Source organism: Equus przewalskii, chromosome X (genome assembly GCF_037783145.1).
Source record: "Equus przewalskii isolate Varuska chromosome X, EquPr2, whole genome shotgun sequence".
In the NCBI taxonomy this organism is placed as follows: domain Eukaryota; kingdom Metazoa; phylum Chordata; class Mammalia; order Perissodactyla; family Equidae; genus Equus; species Equus przewalskii.
Window position 1 is genome coordinate 29683321 of NC_091863.1, and position 18996 is coordinate 29702316.

The 18996-nt window shown below is 36.3% G+C and overlaps 1 protein-coding gene across 1 annotated transcript in view; it reads left to right on the top strand.

Moving 5' to 3' along the window:
- Positions 1-14275, top strand: part of CFAP47 (cilia and flagella associated protein 47) — a 422907-nt gene extending 408632 nt beyond the window's left edge. Inside the window, exons 63-64 of the mRNA XM_070603391.1 lie at positions 5448-5616; positions 11800-14275. Of these exons, the coding sequence (XP_070459492.1) occupies positions 5448-5616; positions 11800-12012 (382 nt within the window). The 3' untranslated portion in view covers positions 12013-14275. The remainder of the gene's footprint in view (positions 1-5447; positions 5617-11799) is intronic.
- The last annotated feature ends 4721 nt before the right edge of the window (positions 14276-18996 follow it).

An 18996-nucleotide genomic window follows, 5' to 3' on the forward strand; every position in this document is an offset into this window, starting at 1 on the left:
TGGCTATTGTAAATAATGCTGCAGTGAGCATAGGGGTGCATATATCTTTAAGCATTCATGTTTTTGTGTTCTTTGGATAAATATGCAGCAGTGGAATAGCTGGATCATATGGTAGTTCTATTCTTAATTTTTTGTGGAAGCTCCGTACTGTTTTCCATAGAGATTGAACCAGTTTTCACTCCCACCAGCAGTGTATGAGAGTTCCCTTCTCTCCACATCCTCTCCAACACTTGTTATTTCTTTTCTTGTTAATTATAGCCATTCTGATGGGTGTGAGGTGATATCTCGTTGTAGTTTTGGTTTGCATTTCCCTAATAATTAGTGATGCTGAACATGTTTTCATATGCCTGTTTGCCATCTGTATATCTTCTTTGGAGAAATGTCTGCTCAGATCTTTTGCCTATTTTGTAGTTGGATTGTTAGGTTTTTTGTTGTTGAGATGTGTGAGTTCTTTATATATTTTGGATATTAATGTCTTATCAGATATTAGGTTTGCAAATATCTTCTGCCAATTGTTTGGCTGTCTTTTTGTTTTGTTGATGGTCTTCTTTGCTCTGCAGAAGGCTTTTAGTTTGATGTAGTCCCATTTGTTTATTTTTTCTTTTGTTTCCCTTGCCTGGTCAGACATGGTATTTGAAAATATTCTGCTAAGACCAATGATGATGAGCATACTGTCTCATCTAGAAGTTCTATAAGTTTCATGGTTTCACGTCTTACAATCAAGTCTTTAATCCACTTTGAGTTAATTTCTGTGTATGGTGTAAGATAATGGCCTACTTTCATTCTTTTGCATGTGGCTGTCCAGTTTTCCCAACACCATTTATTGAAGAAACCCTCCTTTCTCCATTGTATGTTCTTGTATGTTCCCTTGTTGAAAATTAGCTATCCATACATGTGTGGGTTTATTTCTTGGCTCTCAATTCTGTTCCACTGATTTATCTGTCTGTTTTTGTGCCAGTACAATACTGTTTTGATTACTATGGCTTTGTAGTATATTTTGAAATCAGGGAGTGTGACCTCCAGCTTTGTTCTTTCTTCTCAGGATTCCTTTGGCTATTCAGTGTCTTTTGTTCCATATAAATTTTAGGATTCTTTGTTCTATTTCTGTGAAAAGTGTCATTGGAACTTTGATGGGGATTGCATTGAATCTGAAGATTGCTTTAGGAAGTATGGACATTTTAACTATGTTAATTCTTCCAATCCGAGAGCATGGAATATCTTTCTATTTCTTTGTGTCTTCTATTTCTTTCAACAATGGTTTATAGTTTTCAGTGTACAGGTCTTTCACCTCCTTGGTTAAATTTATTCCTAGGTATTTTATTCTTTTTGTTGTAATTGTAAATGGGATTGTATTCTTAATTTCTCTTTCTGCTACTTTGTTGTTAGTGTATAGAAATGCAACTGATTTTTCTATGTTGATTTTGTATCCGGCAACTTTACCATATTCATTTATTATTTCTAAAAGCTTTTTGGTGGATTCTTTAGGGTTTTCTATATATACTAAATCATGTTATCTGCAAATAGTGACCGTTTCACTTCTTCCTTTCCATTTTGGATCCCTTTTATTTCTTTTTCTTACCTGATTGCTCTGGTTAGGAGTTCCAATACTATGTTAAATAAGAGTGTTGAAGTGGGCATCCTTGTCTCGTTCCTGTTCTTAGAGGGATAGCTTTCAGTTTTTCTCCATTGAGTATGATATTAGCTGTGGCTTTGTTCTATATGACCTTTATTATGTTGAGATACTTTCCTTCTATACCCATTTTATTCAGAGGGTTTTTTTTTAACTTTTTATTAAGATTATGATAGTTTACAACCTTGTGAAATTTCAGTTGTACATTATTGTTAGTCATGTTGTAGGTGCACCCTTCACCTTTGTGCCCTCCCCCAACCCCCGCTTTCCCCTGGTAACCACCAATCAGTTCTCTTTGTCTATATGCTAACTTCCACCTATGAGTGGAGTCATACAGAGTTCGTCTTTCTCTATGTGGCTTATTTCATTTAACATAATACCTTCAAGGTCCATCCATGTTGTTGTGAATGGGATGATTTTGTCCTTTTTTATGGCTGAGTAGTATTCCATTGTATATATATATATATATATATGTATATACCATGTCTTCTTTATCCAGTCATCAGTTGATGGGCACTTAGGTTGCTTCCACGTCTTGGCTATTGCAAATAATGCTGCGATGAACATAGGGGTGCATGGGACTTTTGGAATTGCTGATTTCAAGTTCTTTGGAGAGATACCCAGTAGTGGGATGACTGGGTCATATGGTATTTCAATTTTTAATTTTTTGAGAAATCTCCATACTGTTTTCCTTAGTGGCTGCACCAGTTTGCATTCCCACCAACAGTGTATGAGGGTTCCTTTTTCTCCACAACCTCTCCAACATTTGTCACTTTTTGTTTTGGTTATTTTTGCCATTCTAACAGGTGTAAGGTGATATCTTAGTATAGTTTTGATTTGCATTTCCCTGATGATTAGTGATGCTGAGCATCTTTTCATGTGTCTATTTGCCATCCTTATATCTTCTTTGGAGAAATGTCTGTTCATGTCCCCTGGCCATTTTTTGATCGGGTTGTTTGATTTTTTTGTTGTTGAGCTGTGTGCGTTCTTTATATATTATGGAGATTAACCCTTTGATATATAACTTGTAAATATTTTTTCCCAACTAGTGGGGTTTTTTTTGTTTCAATCCTGTTTTCCCTTGTCTTGAAGAAGCTCTTTAGACTGATGAAGTCCCCTTTGTTTATTCTTTCTATTGTTTCCCTCGTCTGAGGAGTTATGGTGTACAAAAAGATTCTTTTGATGCTGATGTCAAAGAGTGTACTGCCTATATTCTCTTCTAGAAGACTTATTGTTTCAGTTCTAATCTTTAGGTCTTTGGTCCATTTTGAGTTTATTTTTGTGAATGGTGAAAAAGAATGGTCAATTTTCATCCTTTTACATGTGGCTGTCCAGTTTTCCCAGCACCATTTGTTGAAGAGACTTTCTTTTCTCCATTGTAGGCCCTCAGCTCCTTTGTTGAAGATTAGCTGTCCATAGATGTGTGGTTTTATCTCTGGGCTTTCAATTCTGTTCCATTGATCTGTGCACCTGTTTTTGTGCCAGTACCATGCTGTTTTGACTACTGTAGCTTTGTAGTATGCTTTGAAGTCAGGGATTGTGATGCCTGCAGCTTTGTTCTTTTTTCTCAGGATTGCTTTAGCAATTCGGGGTCTTTTGTTGCCCCATATGAATTTTAGGATTCTTTGTTCTATTTCTGTAAAGAACATCATTGGGATTCTGATTGGGATAGCATTGAATCTGTAGATTGCTTTAGGTAGTATGGACATTTTCACTATGTTTATTCTTCCAATCCATGTGCATGGAATGTCTTTCCATCTCTTTATGTCGTCATCAATTTCTTTCAGGAAAGTCTTGTAGTTTTCGTTGTATAGGTCTTTCACTTCCTTGGCTAAATTCACCCCAAGGTATTCTATTCTTTTTGTTGTGATTGTGAATGGGATTGAGTTCTTGAGTTCTTTTTCTGTTAGTTCGTTGTTAGAGTATAGAAATGCTACTGATTATTCAGAGTTTTTATCATAAATGTATGCTATATCTTGTCAAATGCTTTCTCTGCATCTATTGAGATGATCATGTCATTTTTATTCTTCATTTTGTTAATGTGGTGTATCACATTGATTGTTTTGCAGATGTTGAACCATCCCTGCATCCCTGGAATAAATCACATCTGATCATGGTGTATGATCTTTTTAATGTATTGTTGTATTTGAGTTGCTAGTATTTTGTTGAGGATTTTGCATCGATGTTCATCAGTAATATTGGCCTGGAATTTTCTTTCTTTGTGTTGTCCTTCTCTGGTTTTGGTATCAGGGTAATGTTAGCTTCATAGAATGAGTTAGGAAGCTTCCCCTCCTCTTCAGTTTTTTGAAGAGTTTGAGAAGGATAGGTATTAAGTCTTCTTTGAATGTTTGGTAGAATTCACCAGGGAAGCTGTCTGGTCCTGGACTTTTATTTTGGGGAGTTTTTTGATTACTCTTTTGATCTCCTTACCAGGGATTGGTCTATTCAAATTCTCTATTTCTTCTTGATTCGGTTTTGGAAGGTTGTATGAATCTAAGAATTTATTCATTTTTTCTAGATTATTCAATTTGTTGGTGTATAGCTTTTTGTAGTATTCTCTTATAATCTTTTGTATTTCTGAGGTGTCCATTGTAATTTCTTGTCTTTCATTTCTGATTTTATTTGAGCTTTCTCTCTCTTTTTTTTTGGTGAGTCTAGCTAAAGATTTGTCAATTTTGTTTATCTTTTCAAAGAACTAGCTCTTTGTTTCATTGGTATTTTTTCTATTTTTTTTTTTTTAGTCTCTATTTCATTTATCTCCACCCTGATTTTTATTATTTCCTTCCTTCTACTGATTTGCAGCTTTGTTTGTTCTTCTTTTTCCAGTTCCTTTAGGTGCACTGTCAGAGTGTGTATTTGAGATTTTTCTTATTTGTTGAGGGAACCCTGTATTGCTATAAACTTCCCTCTTTGAACCACTTTTGCTGTATCACATAAATTTTTGGAATGTTGTATTTTTATTTTCATTTGTCTCCAAGTATTTTTGGGTTTCTTCTTTGATTTCTTCATTGAACCAATCGTTGTTCCAGTAGCATTTTGTTTAATCTTCATATATTTGTGTCTTTTCTGATTTTCTTCCTGTAGTTGATTTCTGGTTTCAGACTGTTGTGGTCAGAAAAGATGCTTGGTATCATTTCAGTTTTATCTGTTCTAGGAAACTGTTCTTTACCTTCTACCTGCATCTTCCCTGTCTGTTGGATTTTAAATTCCTCACCTACAACCTCCCATGTACTGTGCCTCTCTCCTGCTCTATACTACTAAGAAGTTCCTCAACTTTCACAATCTTCACCTCAAATATAATAATCTTTGACATGAAGATAGTTACTTGAATCTTTAATGAACCTAAAGTTCTTTCACCTGACTTAGCAATTGGAAAGCTAAAGGAGAGTGAGCAAATATCACATTGGAATAGTAGTAAAAACAAAGGCTTTATGATAGCTTTTGTGATCAGGCATTTTAGATATGAATTTATTTATAAATGATTGATTTTTCATTTGGGACATCGAGTTCTTCCAATTTTTATAGAGACAGCATTTTATTCTTTGTAGACTGTAAATATAAGATGTGATTGACAAAATCTTTAAGATTCCATTTTGTTACCCTGGGGAGAATTATACTCTTTAGTAATTTTAAAAATGCTTCCTCACTATTATTCTGTAGGCCTTCCATCAAGTAACAAATATCAGACTCACAGCTGCATAGAAGCATTAATGTTTAACAGTAGTCCAATGCAACCGGATATAAACTCTATCAAGTTCTCACCAAGAGAATGGAGTAATAATAAAATTTAAAGGTTGATATTTATATTTTTTTCCAGACATCCTGAGCCATTCACTGCATACTTCCTACCTGGCAGTGATCCTGAGTTTTTTGTAAAACCTCAGGTTGGAGAACTTCTTCCTTTTAACACTAGAGGAACTGTCATCACTGTGGGATTTAAACCGCAAATGTACAGTAAGAAATACAAAGCAAATTTAGTAGTACAGGTGAGTTCTGTAAAAGCAATAGTCAAGGATGTTTGATGTTACTAAAGGCGTTAAATGAATTAGGGAGAAAAGGTTTCACCCAGTGATCGCAGGTAAAGAATAACAACATTATCTTGGAAAAGTCAACATATTTCAACTGCTCTGTCTTGTTTTAATTTCTTTTTGTCCAGTAAAGAACTTTCAAAATATGAAATATGACAAAAATTTGCCATCACCAGTGGAAAGTAAGAAATTATTTACCTCTTCCATATTAAGGAAATATGGAAGAGATAAATAATTACTGTAAAGTGATTTGTATATTCACATATTATTTTCTTTTTTTATTTATGTTTTTTTTTATATTTTGAGGAAGATTAGCCCTGAGCTAACTACTGCCAGTCCTCCTCTTTTTGCTGAGGAAGCCTGGCCCTGAGCTAACATCGTACCCATCTTCCTCTACTTTCCATGTGGGACGCGTGCCAAGTGGTGCCATGTCTGCACCCGGGATCCGAAGCAGCGAACCCCGGGCCGCGGAGAAGCGGAACGTGTGAACTTAACTGCTGCGCCACCGGGCCGGCCCCTCACATCTTATTTTCCATAATAACCTAGTCAAAGACTTTAGGTGATTTGAGGTAGAGATTTTGGAACCTATGATTTAAGGCATAAGGTATTGTCAAAATGTTAAAGTCTAAAATGAAGAAAATTAAATAGAAGATAAAATTTATTTTGAATTGAAAAAAGCACAATGTAAAATGGGCCATTAATATAAAAGATGGTAAAGTGATCATTTTATTTAAAGTTAAATAAATAAGATCAAAAAAATTTTGAAAATTTATCTGGTAAGCAAAATTTCTCCACAAAATTTCACAAATCTATTCTACTCAGAACTTTTCAGCTAAAGGCAACTTTCAAATTATTTCTGAAAAGATATCTATTGCCACTGTCTATTTTCAGTAGCACAGGCACAAAGGATGTGTGGTCATGTTTCAAGACACAACTACTTGATGCTAAAGTGATTACTAGACTTCTAAATAAGACACTAATTAGGCAGTGCCACGGGCAGACAAATGTGTTGTTACTGTCTTAATGAATAGAGAAAAGGAATAATGTTGAATATTGCTTGCAAAAATTATTTATATTTTTCATCTTTCTGAGAGTCTTTATAACCCGAGTAATGAAAATGTAGAGCCTCTGGAGCCTTGCTGTACATATCCTTTTGCTGCATTGATACTCGATTCAAAGTGATCATATTGTTGAACCTGCCTCTCAAGAAATAATTATATACTTTAAGGGGATAAAACGACATCTTTAAAAATAGATTTACAAATTAAAATGGTGTTCATTTTATTTAGCATACAGTAGACATTTCTGAAATTAACTACTTAAGAAGCTCTACCAACAAAATCTGCCTGGTTTCCCGTGTAGATTTGACAATTAAATCACTGGCAGCAGAATTGAGGGGTTTCTGTGAGCGAATAAGTTGGTATATGGGATCAACTGAGAAGATGACATTTTCATTTAGTCTGAAGTAGTACAGTTTGACAAAGCTTATGTGGGGAAAATTGAGATTGAAATGTGTTTGTCACTATTTTGTTGATTCTATTTTTATTATGGAAAATTCCAAATATGTGTAGAAATAGAATAATTTACCTCCATGTACTCATCATCTGGTATGAACACTTAGCAACTCACGGCCAATCCTTCTTCAGCTCTATTCCCACCCCCTTCCCCACTTTCCATATTATTTTGAAGAAAACCCCAGACACCCTATTATCTGCAAATATTTCCTATTAATCTCTAAAAGATAAAAATCATAACCATGATACCATTATCACATCGAAAAATAATTCCTTAATATCAGCACTTATCAAATATTCATTTAGTGTTCAAATTTCCAATTGACTCATAAATCTCATATTTCTTAACTTAAAAAAATCTGTATAGACTTAAAGGAAATTGCAAAAATAGTACATAGAGTTCTGTGACTCCTTCTCCCATCTTCTCCCAATGGTGACATCTTTTATAGCTGTAGTAAAATATCAAAACAAGGAAATTGCCATTGATAAAATACTGGTAACTAGGCTAGAGACCTTATTCCATTTTTAGCATTTTTCGCACGTATTTGTGCGTGTGCGTGTGTGTGTGTGTGTGCGTGTGTGTGGTTTTAGGCCATTTGAACCCATGTGTAGATGTATATGGCTACAGTCACAACTGAGCTACACAACTCTTCCATTGCCACGAGGAACTGTGTCATGCTAACCTTTTATAGTCGTGTCCAACACTGTAACTCCCTCTCTATCCCTGGCAACCATTTATCTTTTCTCCATCTCCATGATTTTATAATTTCTAGAATATTATATAAATGGAACCATACTCTATGTCACCTTTTGAGACTGGCTTGTTATGCTAAGTATAATGCTTTTGAGATTCACAAAAGTTACTGCATATATCAAATCAATGATTTTGAAATCATGGTTCAAACATTGTCTTACTCAAAACCCTGCTCTTAATGACAACACTGTGATGTCTCACATGATAAAAGTGAAGAATTTAAAAGGTAATTCATTATCTAAATGAAAATTATTGTTTACATATCATCTTTTTAAAAATATTGATTTTATGCATTGTCAATTAATACCTGTAACATAAATGAAACATGATCTTCATTGTGCTTTACTTGGAAGTAAGAATGAGGATTTTTAAGAATAGTTTAGTTAAATATTAGCCTACACGAACTTCAACAATCACATTAGCAAGCTTCGTAATTTCCCTTTCAATTAAACCATATTTAGAGTGATTAAAAACTGCCTTTCCCTCACTATTAAACAAGGTATGTGGCACTGGCTTAGAGAGACTTAAGTTAACTTGATCAGACTGTTAAAAAAAGCAGTGCTACTCAAAGAGAGTAGATAGTCCACTCAACTTTCCGTGGTGGACATGATAAATCTTACATAGTTTATATAAAAATCTGAGTACCATCAGAATTATCCAATATAAAACATATAATGCTTGTACAAAAGTAATATTTATAGATCTTCCTTGACTTGCAATGGGGTTAGGTCCCAATAAACCCATCCTAAGTTGAAAATATCTTAAGTCGAAAATGCATTTAATACACCTAACCTACTGAAAATCATAGCTTAGCCTTGTCTACCTTAAACATGCTCAGATCACTTACATTAGCCCACAGTTGGGCAAAATCATCTAACGCAAAGCTTATTTTATAATAAAACTTTAAATGTCTCCTGTAATGTATGGAATTCTGTACTGAAAGTGAAAAACAGAACAGTGGCATGGGTACAGAATGGTTGTAAGTGTATTAGTTGTTCACCCTGGTGATGGCAGGGCTGCCTGGGAGCTGCTCTCGCTGCTGCTGCCCAGAATCAAATCACAAGAGAGTATCGTACAGCATATCACCAGACCAGGAAAAGACCAAAATTCAAAACCGGAAGTATGGTTTCTACTGAATGCGTATTGCTTTCACACCATCGAAAAGTAAAAGAAATCATAAGAAGGGACCGTCTGTATATATAGACGGACCTGTTATCTCTAGAGACATAACCGGACATGAGTAACATGTATGTAAATGCATTGCTTTTAAAGGAATTGGTCATTGTCATGAAACTGTGGGAAATAGCATTATCAATATAAATATATCTTGGTTTGTATTTCCTCATAAGCAGATGCTGAAATGAGAATTCAAGTCCAAGTAGCGTATTTGCTATGTGGTCTCAAGAAACAGACATAGAGAAGCCAGGATATGAGACAGAGAGGGAATGGAAACCCAGAAAGGGTGCTTCATCGAGGCAGCTACCACAGTGGGCACCTGGAATTCAATCCCATGGGAGTTCTCTGAGAAATAGTGTGGAATGCACCCCTAGAATATTCACACCCGAGGGGGCCAGGGGTTTGGGTGTTTATATGCCAACTGCCACTGTTCAATCATTGATTGAGGAATGCTCCCAGGGATTGTTAATTCCCTGGAAGCAGAAAAGCTTTCTGGAGTTTCTGAAAAACTCTAAGTCAAAGAGGTGGAGATACTGGCAAATGGAAGTTGGGGCAAGCAGTGAAATGGAAACAGCTGAGGGATGTCGGTGGGCACAGACCACATCTGCTAGTGGGTTATCAGTTGTTTCCATTCATAAGAATGTGCCCTTTAAAACAAAGCTTTGGGCATTTATTCTCCGGGTTCTTTGGCTTTGGCTGATCCTTTTTCAGACTAGAGGGACATTACCTAAATATGGAAATGTTATCTGTTTAACAAGTAGTTCTTTTTTAATATTTCTTTAAATAAATAGTTGAGGAGTATAATTGTCAATTTGGGATTCTTTTGTAAAAATTAACACAGTGATTCTATGAGGCGTTAGTGACATGGAGTTATTGACTTATTCCTGTATTATTTTAACTCCTTTTTTATTTATATTTTCAAAAGGAGATTGAGTGTAGAAGATATAGAGCTAGGTCTTTGAAATGTTTTTGAAAACATAAATAATTGTTTTTATTCACAATTTGATTGAGGGAAGTTAACTATAGATATAAGAGCTGTAATATTTAATCTTTATAAAATAAACATATTCTTATTACCATATAGATTGTTGGAAGAAAGGACACGAAGAACTTCTTACAAATATATCTTATATTTGGATTATATATATTTAAGAATATATAGGGCCAGCCAGGTGGTGTAATGGTAAAGTTCACACATTCTGCTTCGGTGGGCCCAGGGTTCTTTGGTTCGGATCCTGGGTGTGGACCTACACACTGCTTGTCAAGCCATGCTGTGGCAGGCGTCCTGCATATAAAATAGAGGAAGATGGGCATGGATGTTAGCTCAGGGCCAGTCTTCCTCAGCAAAAAAGAGGAGGATTGGCAGCAGATGTCAGCTCATGGCTAATCTTCCTCAAAAAGAAAAAGAGAATATACAAATATATATACACACACACTCAGCATCACTTATTGCAAAATTATTTGAATCTTAATTGAAATGCACACAGTAACATTTAGGACTTTACAAATAGTGTGTTTATAGGTAATTATTTTCAAAGAGTCTTGGCGATGTGTCAGGCACAGGTACAAATCCCTACATGTAGTTCCCATTTGTACCCACTAGGTTTCAGATCAGAGTGTACATCCCTTCGTGTAGCTCACTCCTTGTGTACTCACTAAGTGTCAGGCAGGAGAGCAAGTCCCTTTATGTAACTCTCGCATTTGTATTTGTGAAATGGGTCACTTGTAATATAAAAATTTACAATGACATATGCACAGTCACCAAAATGAAGCTTTGTTTTTCAAATTAAACATTCTTATATGAAGTAAAATGTTATTTAACCCAGTTCTAGTGTGGTTCTTGGTTTGTTCCACTATAACTCATTGATTCTGAATACTGAATTACCATGAACACTGGATAGAAGGGCCAGTTATGATTAAAATAGGACCATTCTAGATGTGCAAGAAATTCCTACACTTAACATTCTTTGATAGATAACACTACATGATAAACCCTGATGTTACTGCAATATTCACTTGGCCTGGACTTATCCTGAATGAGTTTTCTGCACATACATGGTATACAAATCTCACTGTGAGAAAGAAGGCCTAGAAAAACACAGGGAGCGTCAGGAAATTCTGCAAGAGCAACAGGATTTAAGTATGAACATAAACATTCAGAAAATGCTAGACTACCTAATTCAATATTGCCACCCTGTGCATATATGCACAAGAAATGAAAGATTTTTAAATAAATCCCTGTATAAGTTGTACTGACTTGGATTTAGATTATGATTCTCATTAGTGATTTTACCCCATGCTCAGTAATTTCAAGCTGTTGTATTAATTATGTACTTTCATAATCTAAAAAACAGAAGATGGATGTATTTTATCAGTCGGTTCTATGGCCACACTTGAGTTCTCATGGGAAAGTTTATCTTGCAAGGTATTGTTTCCATTAGTTACAGTTCACGCTGGGCAACAGTTTCATACAAACCAAAGAGATGGCTTCCTCTTAGATCAGATGGATGCTTAGTTCACCCACAGGGCAGACCTCTAACTGTGAGAAACTTTTTAGTGAACGATGCAGTTTCAGTTTTGTATCTTTCCTGTACCTTACATGCGGAAGAGAGAAAGTGTTAATTTCGTAAACTTTTTTCTACGTGTTTCTCAGTCCCCGGATATTTCATATAAATCTCTCCCTCTCTTTGTTTCCAGACAGAAAATATGTACCAGTTGTACAATGTCAATGGGTTGCCTCAAGCTACCGAGCCACCAAAGAATGTAAAAGCCAAAGTTGACACTACTAACAAGATTTTTGACAGCAAGCCAGTTCAGCAGACCAATTTTATCCGTGAAAATGCTAAACTCATAAGGACAGGGGTGTCCTCTACCATCAAGGGTGCTCCTTTGATGTTGAAGAATAAATAAAAAATCATTTTTTCCAAAATATTTCTTGGTCTTAAGTAGAATTGGACGGATTTTCATGAATGCTATTTCATCTTTTGGAATGTTTCTGAGGAATAATGTTTCAATTATAATAGGCCTTCTATATTTTTTAAAACATTGACTAAATCTATTCTCTGAATATGTTATACCTAATTTCTGAGTTATGTGTATGTTTTAAAATGCAAATACTGGGTTGCAAATATTGAGATCGTCTTATTTTTAAAGTACAAGAGTACATTTGTAGTAAAACTGAAAAATGATTTCAACTTAAAAATCCATGCACAGAAGTGTACGTAGGCCATATGCTCCTATAGTGAGTCTTTAAATAATAAAGGTATATTTCAAAATGATCCAGGGAAAAGTTCATTTTCTGAAAGTAAAGAAAAATATGTTGCTTAGTACTTATCATTGAGCGGAAATATAATAAACAGCTAATGTGGACCATCTTTAAGACAATTTGACACAAAATGACTGGCTCTGCCACGAATCATTCACATGATCTTAAGCAAGTGGCTTAACTTTTTTGTATCCTGTTTCCTTGTGTGCAAAATAAAAGAACTGTAGTAGGACAAGAGTTGGCAAACTATAGCCCGTGGGCCAAACCTAATCTGCCGCCTATTTTTATACAGCCTACTAGTAAGTAAGGATTTTTATATTTTTAAATGGTGGAACAAATCAATGGAAGACTATTGAGTGACACAAGAAAATTACATAAAATTTAAATTTCATTGTCTATAAATAAAGTTTTATGAGAACACAGCCACAGTCATTTCTTTCTGTATTGTCAGTGGCTGCTTTTATGCTCTAACAGCAAAGTTGAGTGGACAGAAAGCATATAGCTGCAAAGCTTAAAATATTTACCCTCTGGTACTTTATAGAAAAAGTTTGGCAACCTTTCTTGGCCTATAGGAACCACTGCGAATGGGTTGATCATAATTTCTCCACATGGTGTTAAGTAGAATTCTGGGGACACATCTGTGGGATCAATTATTCTTGTCTGCAGTGATTGAAGTAGAGGAGAGTGGAGGCCCATGTACCCTAGATTTGCCATCCCTAGAAAGGATAAGAGCTAAAATTCTGTGAATCTCTAAAAGCCCTTCTTGTTCTCTGGCCCTCTAAAGATGTTTCTTTGAGTACAGAGACAGAGCATTTGTCTGTCCTTTCCTCTGCTGTACTGTGTATGTAGGGGGTGGCAGGGTGGTCAGTCTCTGAGTATATTTCTCTCAAAGCCTTCAGAAGACCTCTCGAAATCCTTAGGAAAGTAAAATCACATTTGCCATAATGTACCTAAGTACATTAGATCTCTAAAGATCTAATTGCTTTGATGTTTTGGTGTTTACGGTAATGCACAATATTTAAATAATCTTATACCTTTTTATATTAAGCCTTCTGAGAATCACAATTGCTCTCCAATCTGGAATGCTCCAATACTTGAAATTAAGGTACCCAGAACGGAGTGCATTTGGATTTGACTTTTCTTCATCAGAGACGGGAGTGAGGATGAGATATTGGGAGACATGCTAGTAACTATTTCATGTTGTGAATATTTCAAAAATGCTTAAAATTTTGATGCTAGGTTGTTATGTTTCAAATTTTATTCTGGGTATTACCTTCTTCAGAAGAGGCATCTGTAATTTGAAATGTCAGTGTGCTATTATTTGTCCAAATGAAAATGAGGTGGGGGCAACTCAAGTAGACAAAACTGAATAGTGAAGAAAATTCTAAGAATCCAAAGCTGTCAGAAAAGGATGCAGGAGGAGGAAACTAATGCATTGTATACTTCAGAATATTTCTTAGTCCAGCACTTGTGAATGTCAATGGCTTTTAAAATCAAAGGGCATCAAATCAATTTAGACAGAGCAGTCACATGGGGAGTAACCAGAAAAAGGTCTAATAATGTCTACAGACTTCTTCCTTAACTCTCAGAGAATAAGGACTATGCTTTATTGTGTTGATGTTTATAGCTTCGTATTTGAAAAGGAGTCTGAAAAATCAGTAAGAGGTTTTGCTTGGGGGTTCTTATTTGAGGATCATGACTTGCTCATTAGTATGTGACTTTCCTGTAGAATGAAAGATAAGAGTTTTCTGGGAATCTGAAAGTTCCACATGAAGCTGACACTGTACATTTAAAAATTACATATGCTGATTTAGAATTTTATTGTGAATTCTTTAAACCTTGGTCAAATATGTATTAATTCACTCATGTGTTTATGCCCTTACCTAATAAACAGATGTTAAGTCCTGCTCCAAGTTACGTTCTGTACTCAACCTTGACATAAAATCAAGTGAGCCCTGATCAGACCTTTCCTGCAAGTGCTCCCTGGGTTGGAAAGACAAGTGTAAGCAGGTAGTTTCCAGGCAATATGGAAAGTGCTGTGATTGAGACCTTGGTGTAGAAACAGAGGTGAGGAAATGTCTGGGGAGTGAGAAAAGGCCTCAAGGAAAACGTCACATTTGACCAGGGTATTAATGGAGTTGGAGTCTTCCAGGTATAGAAAGGGAGTATGACCTCTCAGGCTAGAGGAGGAACATATGCCAGAGCATACAAATGTGACAGAACATAGCACATCCAGGAACAAGTAAGCAGTGCTTGGAGCTCAGGATAAATGGTTTGGGGAGTGACAGAAAACGTGGGAACAAATGTAGGTGGGAACAGAGGAGCTTAAGGTAATTCACCTTCTCAGCTCAGGGACTCCATGGAATAAAGGGATAAGAAGATGGGTTCAAATTTGGATGTACTATTTTGTACATATAGATATAGGACACCTATATTGAAATGGCCAGTTAGCAGGTAGATATATTCATATAGAACTTATAACATGGGCTTGATTCTAGTAGAAATTTTTAGACGTATCGGTGACTTATTATGAGTCAAAAGCAAAGCTAAACATGATATTACGCATAGAAAGCTTATACAAGCAGTGGTTCTCAAACTCTAGTATGTGTTAGAATTATCTGAGTTGATTGCTAAAAATGAAGAGTTATAAGGTTCACTCTCCTTCATTCTCAGTCAGTATGTTTGGGGCTAGATGCAAGAATCTACATTTTAACATGTGTTTAGGTGTTTCTAATGTTCACACATTAAGGTAAAATATTAAAAGAAGAGGGGCACTGATACAACTCTGAAAAACAAACATTTTTAAAGAGTAGCAAGCAGAGAGAAGAAGAGGCAGTCGTATAAACTGAGAAGAAATTGATAAAAGAAACGTCTAGATCCTGCTCCCAGCATAGGGGTACACTAGTCAGGGGTCTTGTCCCCACTGAGCCAGCCAACCACATAGCGAGGTACAGTTCCTGGAGAACAGGCTGGACAATGTGGTATATTTACCACTGGGAAGGAAAGGGTTAAGGGGGGCATGTGAGGAGCCTGGGGAAAGTTTTGAGTCCAACCTCCCTGTAAACACACTGTTGAAATATACTTGTCCAAAGAAAAACAATGTCATTCATTTAGGGTCTTTCTTCTAACCAAAATCGGTAAGTAAGGTTTTGTTTGTGGCAACTTCTTTTAGTCTTTTTATTTCTAAAAAGGTCTTCATTTTACTGTCAAATTACACTTTTCCTGGGTATAGAATTCTGAGTTCATAATTATTTTTCCCCTCAGCACTTGGAAGCTATTACCTCATTTTCTATGGCCTTTCTTGTTGATAATGAGAAATCTGTTATATGTCAAGTTATTAACTTCTAAGTAAACTGACTTTTCTTTTCAGCTTTTCAGCTTTTCTTTCATTCTTGATTTCCTAAAACTTTCTCTATGTTTCCAGCAATAGATTTATTATGTTGTTATATTATTATTATTATTATCATCATCATCATTATCAGTCTGCTGGGTACTCAAAGTACAGTATCGATTTGAACACTTATATCGCTCTTCAACGTCAGAAAATTCTCAGCTAATATCGAATATTCCTTCTCTGCCAGCGCCTGCATTCTTTATATTCTGGAAAGAGATCTCAAGAGATCAGGGCCTGAAGTTGAAGTGGAAAGGATTTCAGTAGATCTTGTGAGAATCTTAAGGTCTCATGCACGTATTTGACCTGTTACCTCTTTGCCGTGCGGTAGGTGAAGTGTTCAGTGCCATCTTCCAAGTCAGTAATAATTTCTTTGGTAATGTTCTGCTTAGAGTTTATCCTATCTACCGATTTTATTGTCTATTTTTTATTTCTCATATTTCAACTAGTTTTTTATATTCTCCCTTTTAATATATTTAACTACTTGTTTAATATTTTCTTATTCATTTTTGAATGTTAAGTTTTTATCTCTTTGAGTATCTCAGCCATGCTTACTATAAAACATTCGTGAAAATGTTCTATATAATAACATCATCAGGACATAATTCCTGTTCTGATGTTTATCTTGTTGGCTGTCATTCTTAGCATTAGATTTCTTCATGCATTTTAGAATGGTGGATCATAGGCTTATTTAAGGGAGACGTCCTTTTTGCTTTACATTGTTTTTCTTTCACTCTGTGGGCTCCTTCCTCCCTGACAAGAAATTACGGTGCTACTTCCATGAATGTCCTGGGGCCCTTGGTTGAGGAGCAGCTCTTATAATGAGGGCTTGGGCCTCCTCCCTGGTCCGGATGTGAAGGATTTGCAGAACTGGTTAGTGAGCCTCAGGCAGCTCCATAGTGAACTGTAGCCCCAGGCAGCAGTTGTCAGTATTTGTTCACCCTACTTTTAGGAATCATAGCTGTGGATTCAAGCAGTAAGGCTGATTCCATTTCCTCTTTTCACATGAAAGACCTCTAGTCCTTCTTATCCCAAAGGAGGTGAACTTGCCTCTCCCACTGCCTGCTTTGGAACTTGGATGTCAGCTCCATTAACCACTCCAGCTTTCTATATTGTGTTTTGTCTATGGACATGTTTATCTTCTCTAAGTCTCTTTGATTGTATATTTTTATATTGTATCCCTGATTGCTAAATTTTTAGAGCCGAAGGGTATACATCAAAGAAGGAACATTGGGTGCCTTTTTACTAGTGTCTCTGAGTTAATTTTAAACTGCAAATTCCATTAGAGTTTTGGAAATATAATTAATAAAGGAAATCTAATTACTTTCAAGTAGAAATAGCCATGGAGTTTCTAGAGATTTAAATATATAGATTATAATCAGTTACTAAAGTTTTTTTGTTCCTCTGTTTCAGGAGATGCTTAGCTTTTAAAAGTTATGTAAAACTTTGCAATTCAATCAGCTAGTGAAGAATATTAGAACTGGTTCTCCTTCATCAACTATCACTGAGAGGAGCCTTGGTCTCTACATTTTAGGATTAGTTAAGCAATTTTTATGCCCTTTTCTGCCAGAGTTCACATATTCTCACTGAATATCGTATTGTTGGGATCTTTGTATCTTTGCTTGTTAATTAACATATTCCTGAGTAAAACTCTGAAGTACTCTCTGTTTTTAAGCCTTAAAATATTGTGTTTTATAGAGTTTTTAAATCAAGGCCTTATCTTTTTAAAATTATATCTACAAGGAAACAACTCTTTCCTCTTACAAGAAGCATTTCGTTAATCTAAAGTGAAACATTAGCCAATGATCTATTTGTGGATAAGTCTGCATGCTTATGCTTAGACAGATTAGCAGTTAGTCAGATGAACTAGGACTATATTGACGGGTTGATTCCCACCCCTGCATCTCAGCTGAGAAGGTTCCCTAATACACCTCAGGTCGCTGACCACAGGCCGGGAATCCCATGTCCCCAGGCAGTCAGCAGGCCCTGCTCCCTTTATGTTCCCATCTGCTGAGATTCCAAGGGGATGAGTCCTACTCAGCTTGTCTGTTACGGATCTTGTTCCATGATCTGGGTGAGGACTTTGAGTCCTCTTCTCCAATGATTCTTTTTTCCTTCACTGCAGAGATCAGACCTTCCTCCAGTGTTCAAGCTGTATTCACGCTGTGTGTCCTGACTCAGCTAGATCCACATTAGACCTGAAGCTTTCTTATGGCTCCTGCTTATCTCTCTTACCTTTGTCAACTACTGACCTCTCCCATTCCCCTCCATCATGCCAACTCTGAAGAGGGGCCATTTGGCAATTTATGCCCTATGCCCCTGTCTTAAGTTGCATGCCAAAGAGGGAAACCTTTAGAAAGGTGTTTGAGGGCAGGTAGTTTATTTGGGAGTTGATCACAGAAAGCACCATTAGTGGAGTGAGAAAGCGAGATGATATGTGGAAGCCAAAAAAAAGGATGAGTTATTAGGTTTGTTCTACATGCAAATGGTGCTCACTTCTCAGGATCTCTGGATTGCAGGACAGACTGCGTCTCAGTTATCTTCCTTCTTTCTCAGAGCCAAGTTGGGTTCATATTTATCCTCCAGTTCCCATTTGTCATTGCTAAGGGCTGCTCCCTGGGAGCATTGACTTTCTAAGAGCATTAACTCACACATGTGTGAAAGAAAGCCGTTAGGTAGAAATTCGCAATGGGACAGGGTTGTCAGGCACTGGACAGTAAGTGTTGGAAGAATATTGGGGAGGTACTAACAGGAACTGATGAATCACTCCCATCCTCTAATACTGATATAGGAACTTTTGAAATCTATATAACAGATAGATGAGGCCATCCCACTGCATACATAGGCTATCCAGACAGCAGTATTTGTGAGACACCAAGAAAGGGTTCAGCCAAAGTTATCTGCTTCATTCATGCCTATAATTCTCTCTTACCAATAGTTTCATGTTGCACATCATCTCTTCCAAAAGACAGGTATCATTGGACTCTAGATCTGAGTCCTCAATATCCATATTCATCCTCCTACATGACTCCACACTCAATTGGATAAAGAGCATGGTACTGACCTGGGAAAAGCCATCAGATTATCTCTCTAGGAATTTGGCATTGGAACTGGAGAAACTCTTTTGATCTCAATTATTCAGTTAGGTAAACTTGGGAGCTGAGGGATGGCAATGTATGCAGCAGGCAAAACGTCAATAAGGCCCGACTTCAGATAGAGAAATAAGGTAAATGTACAG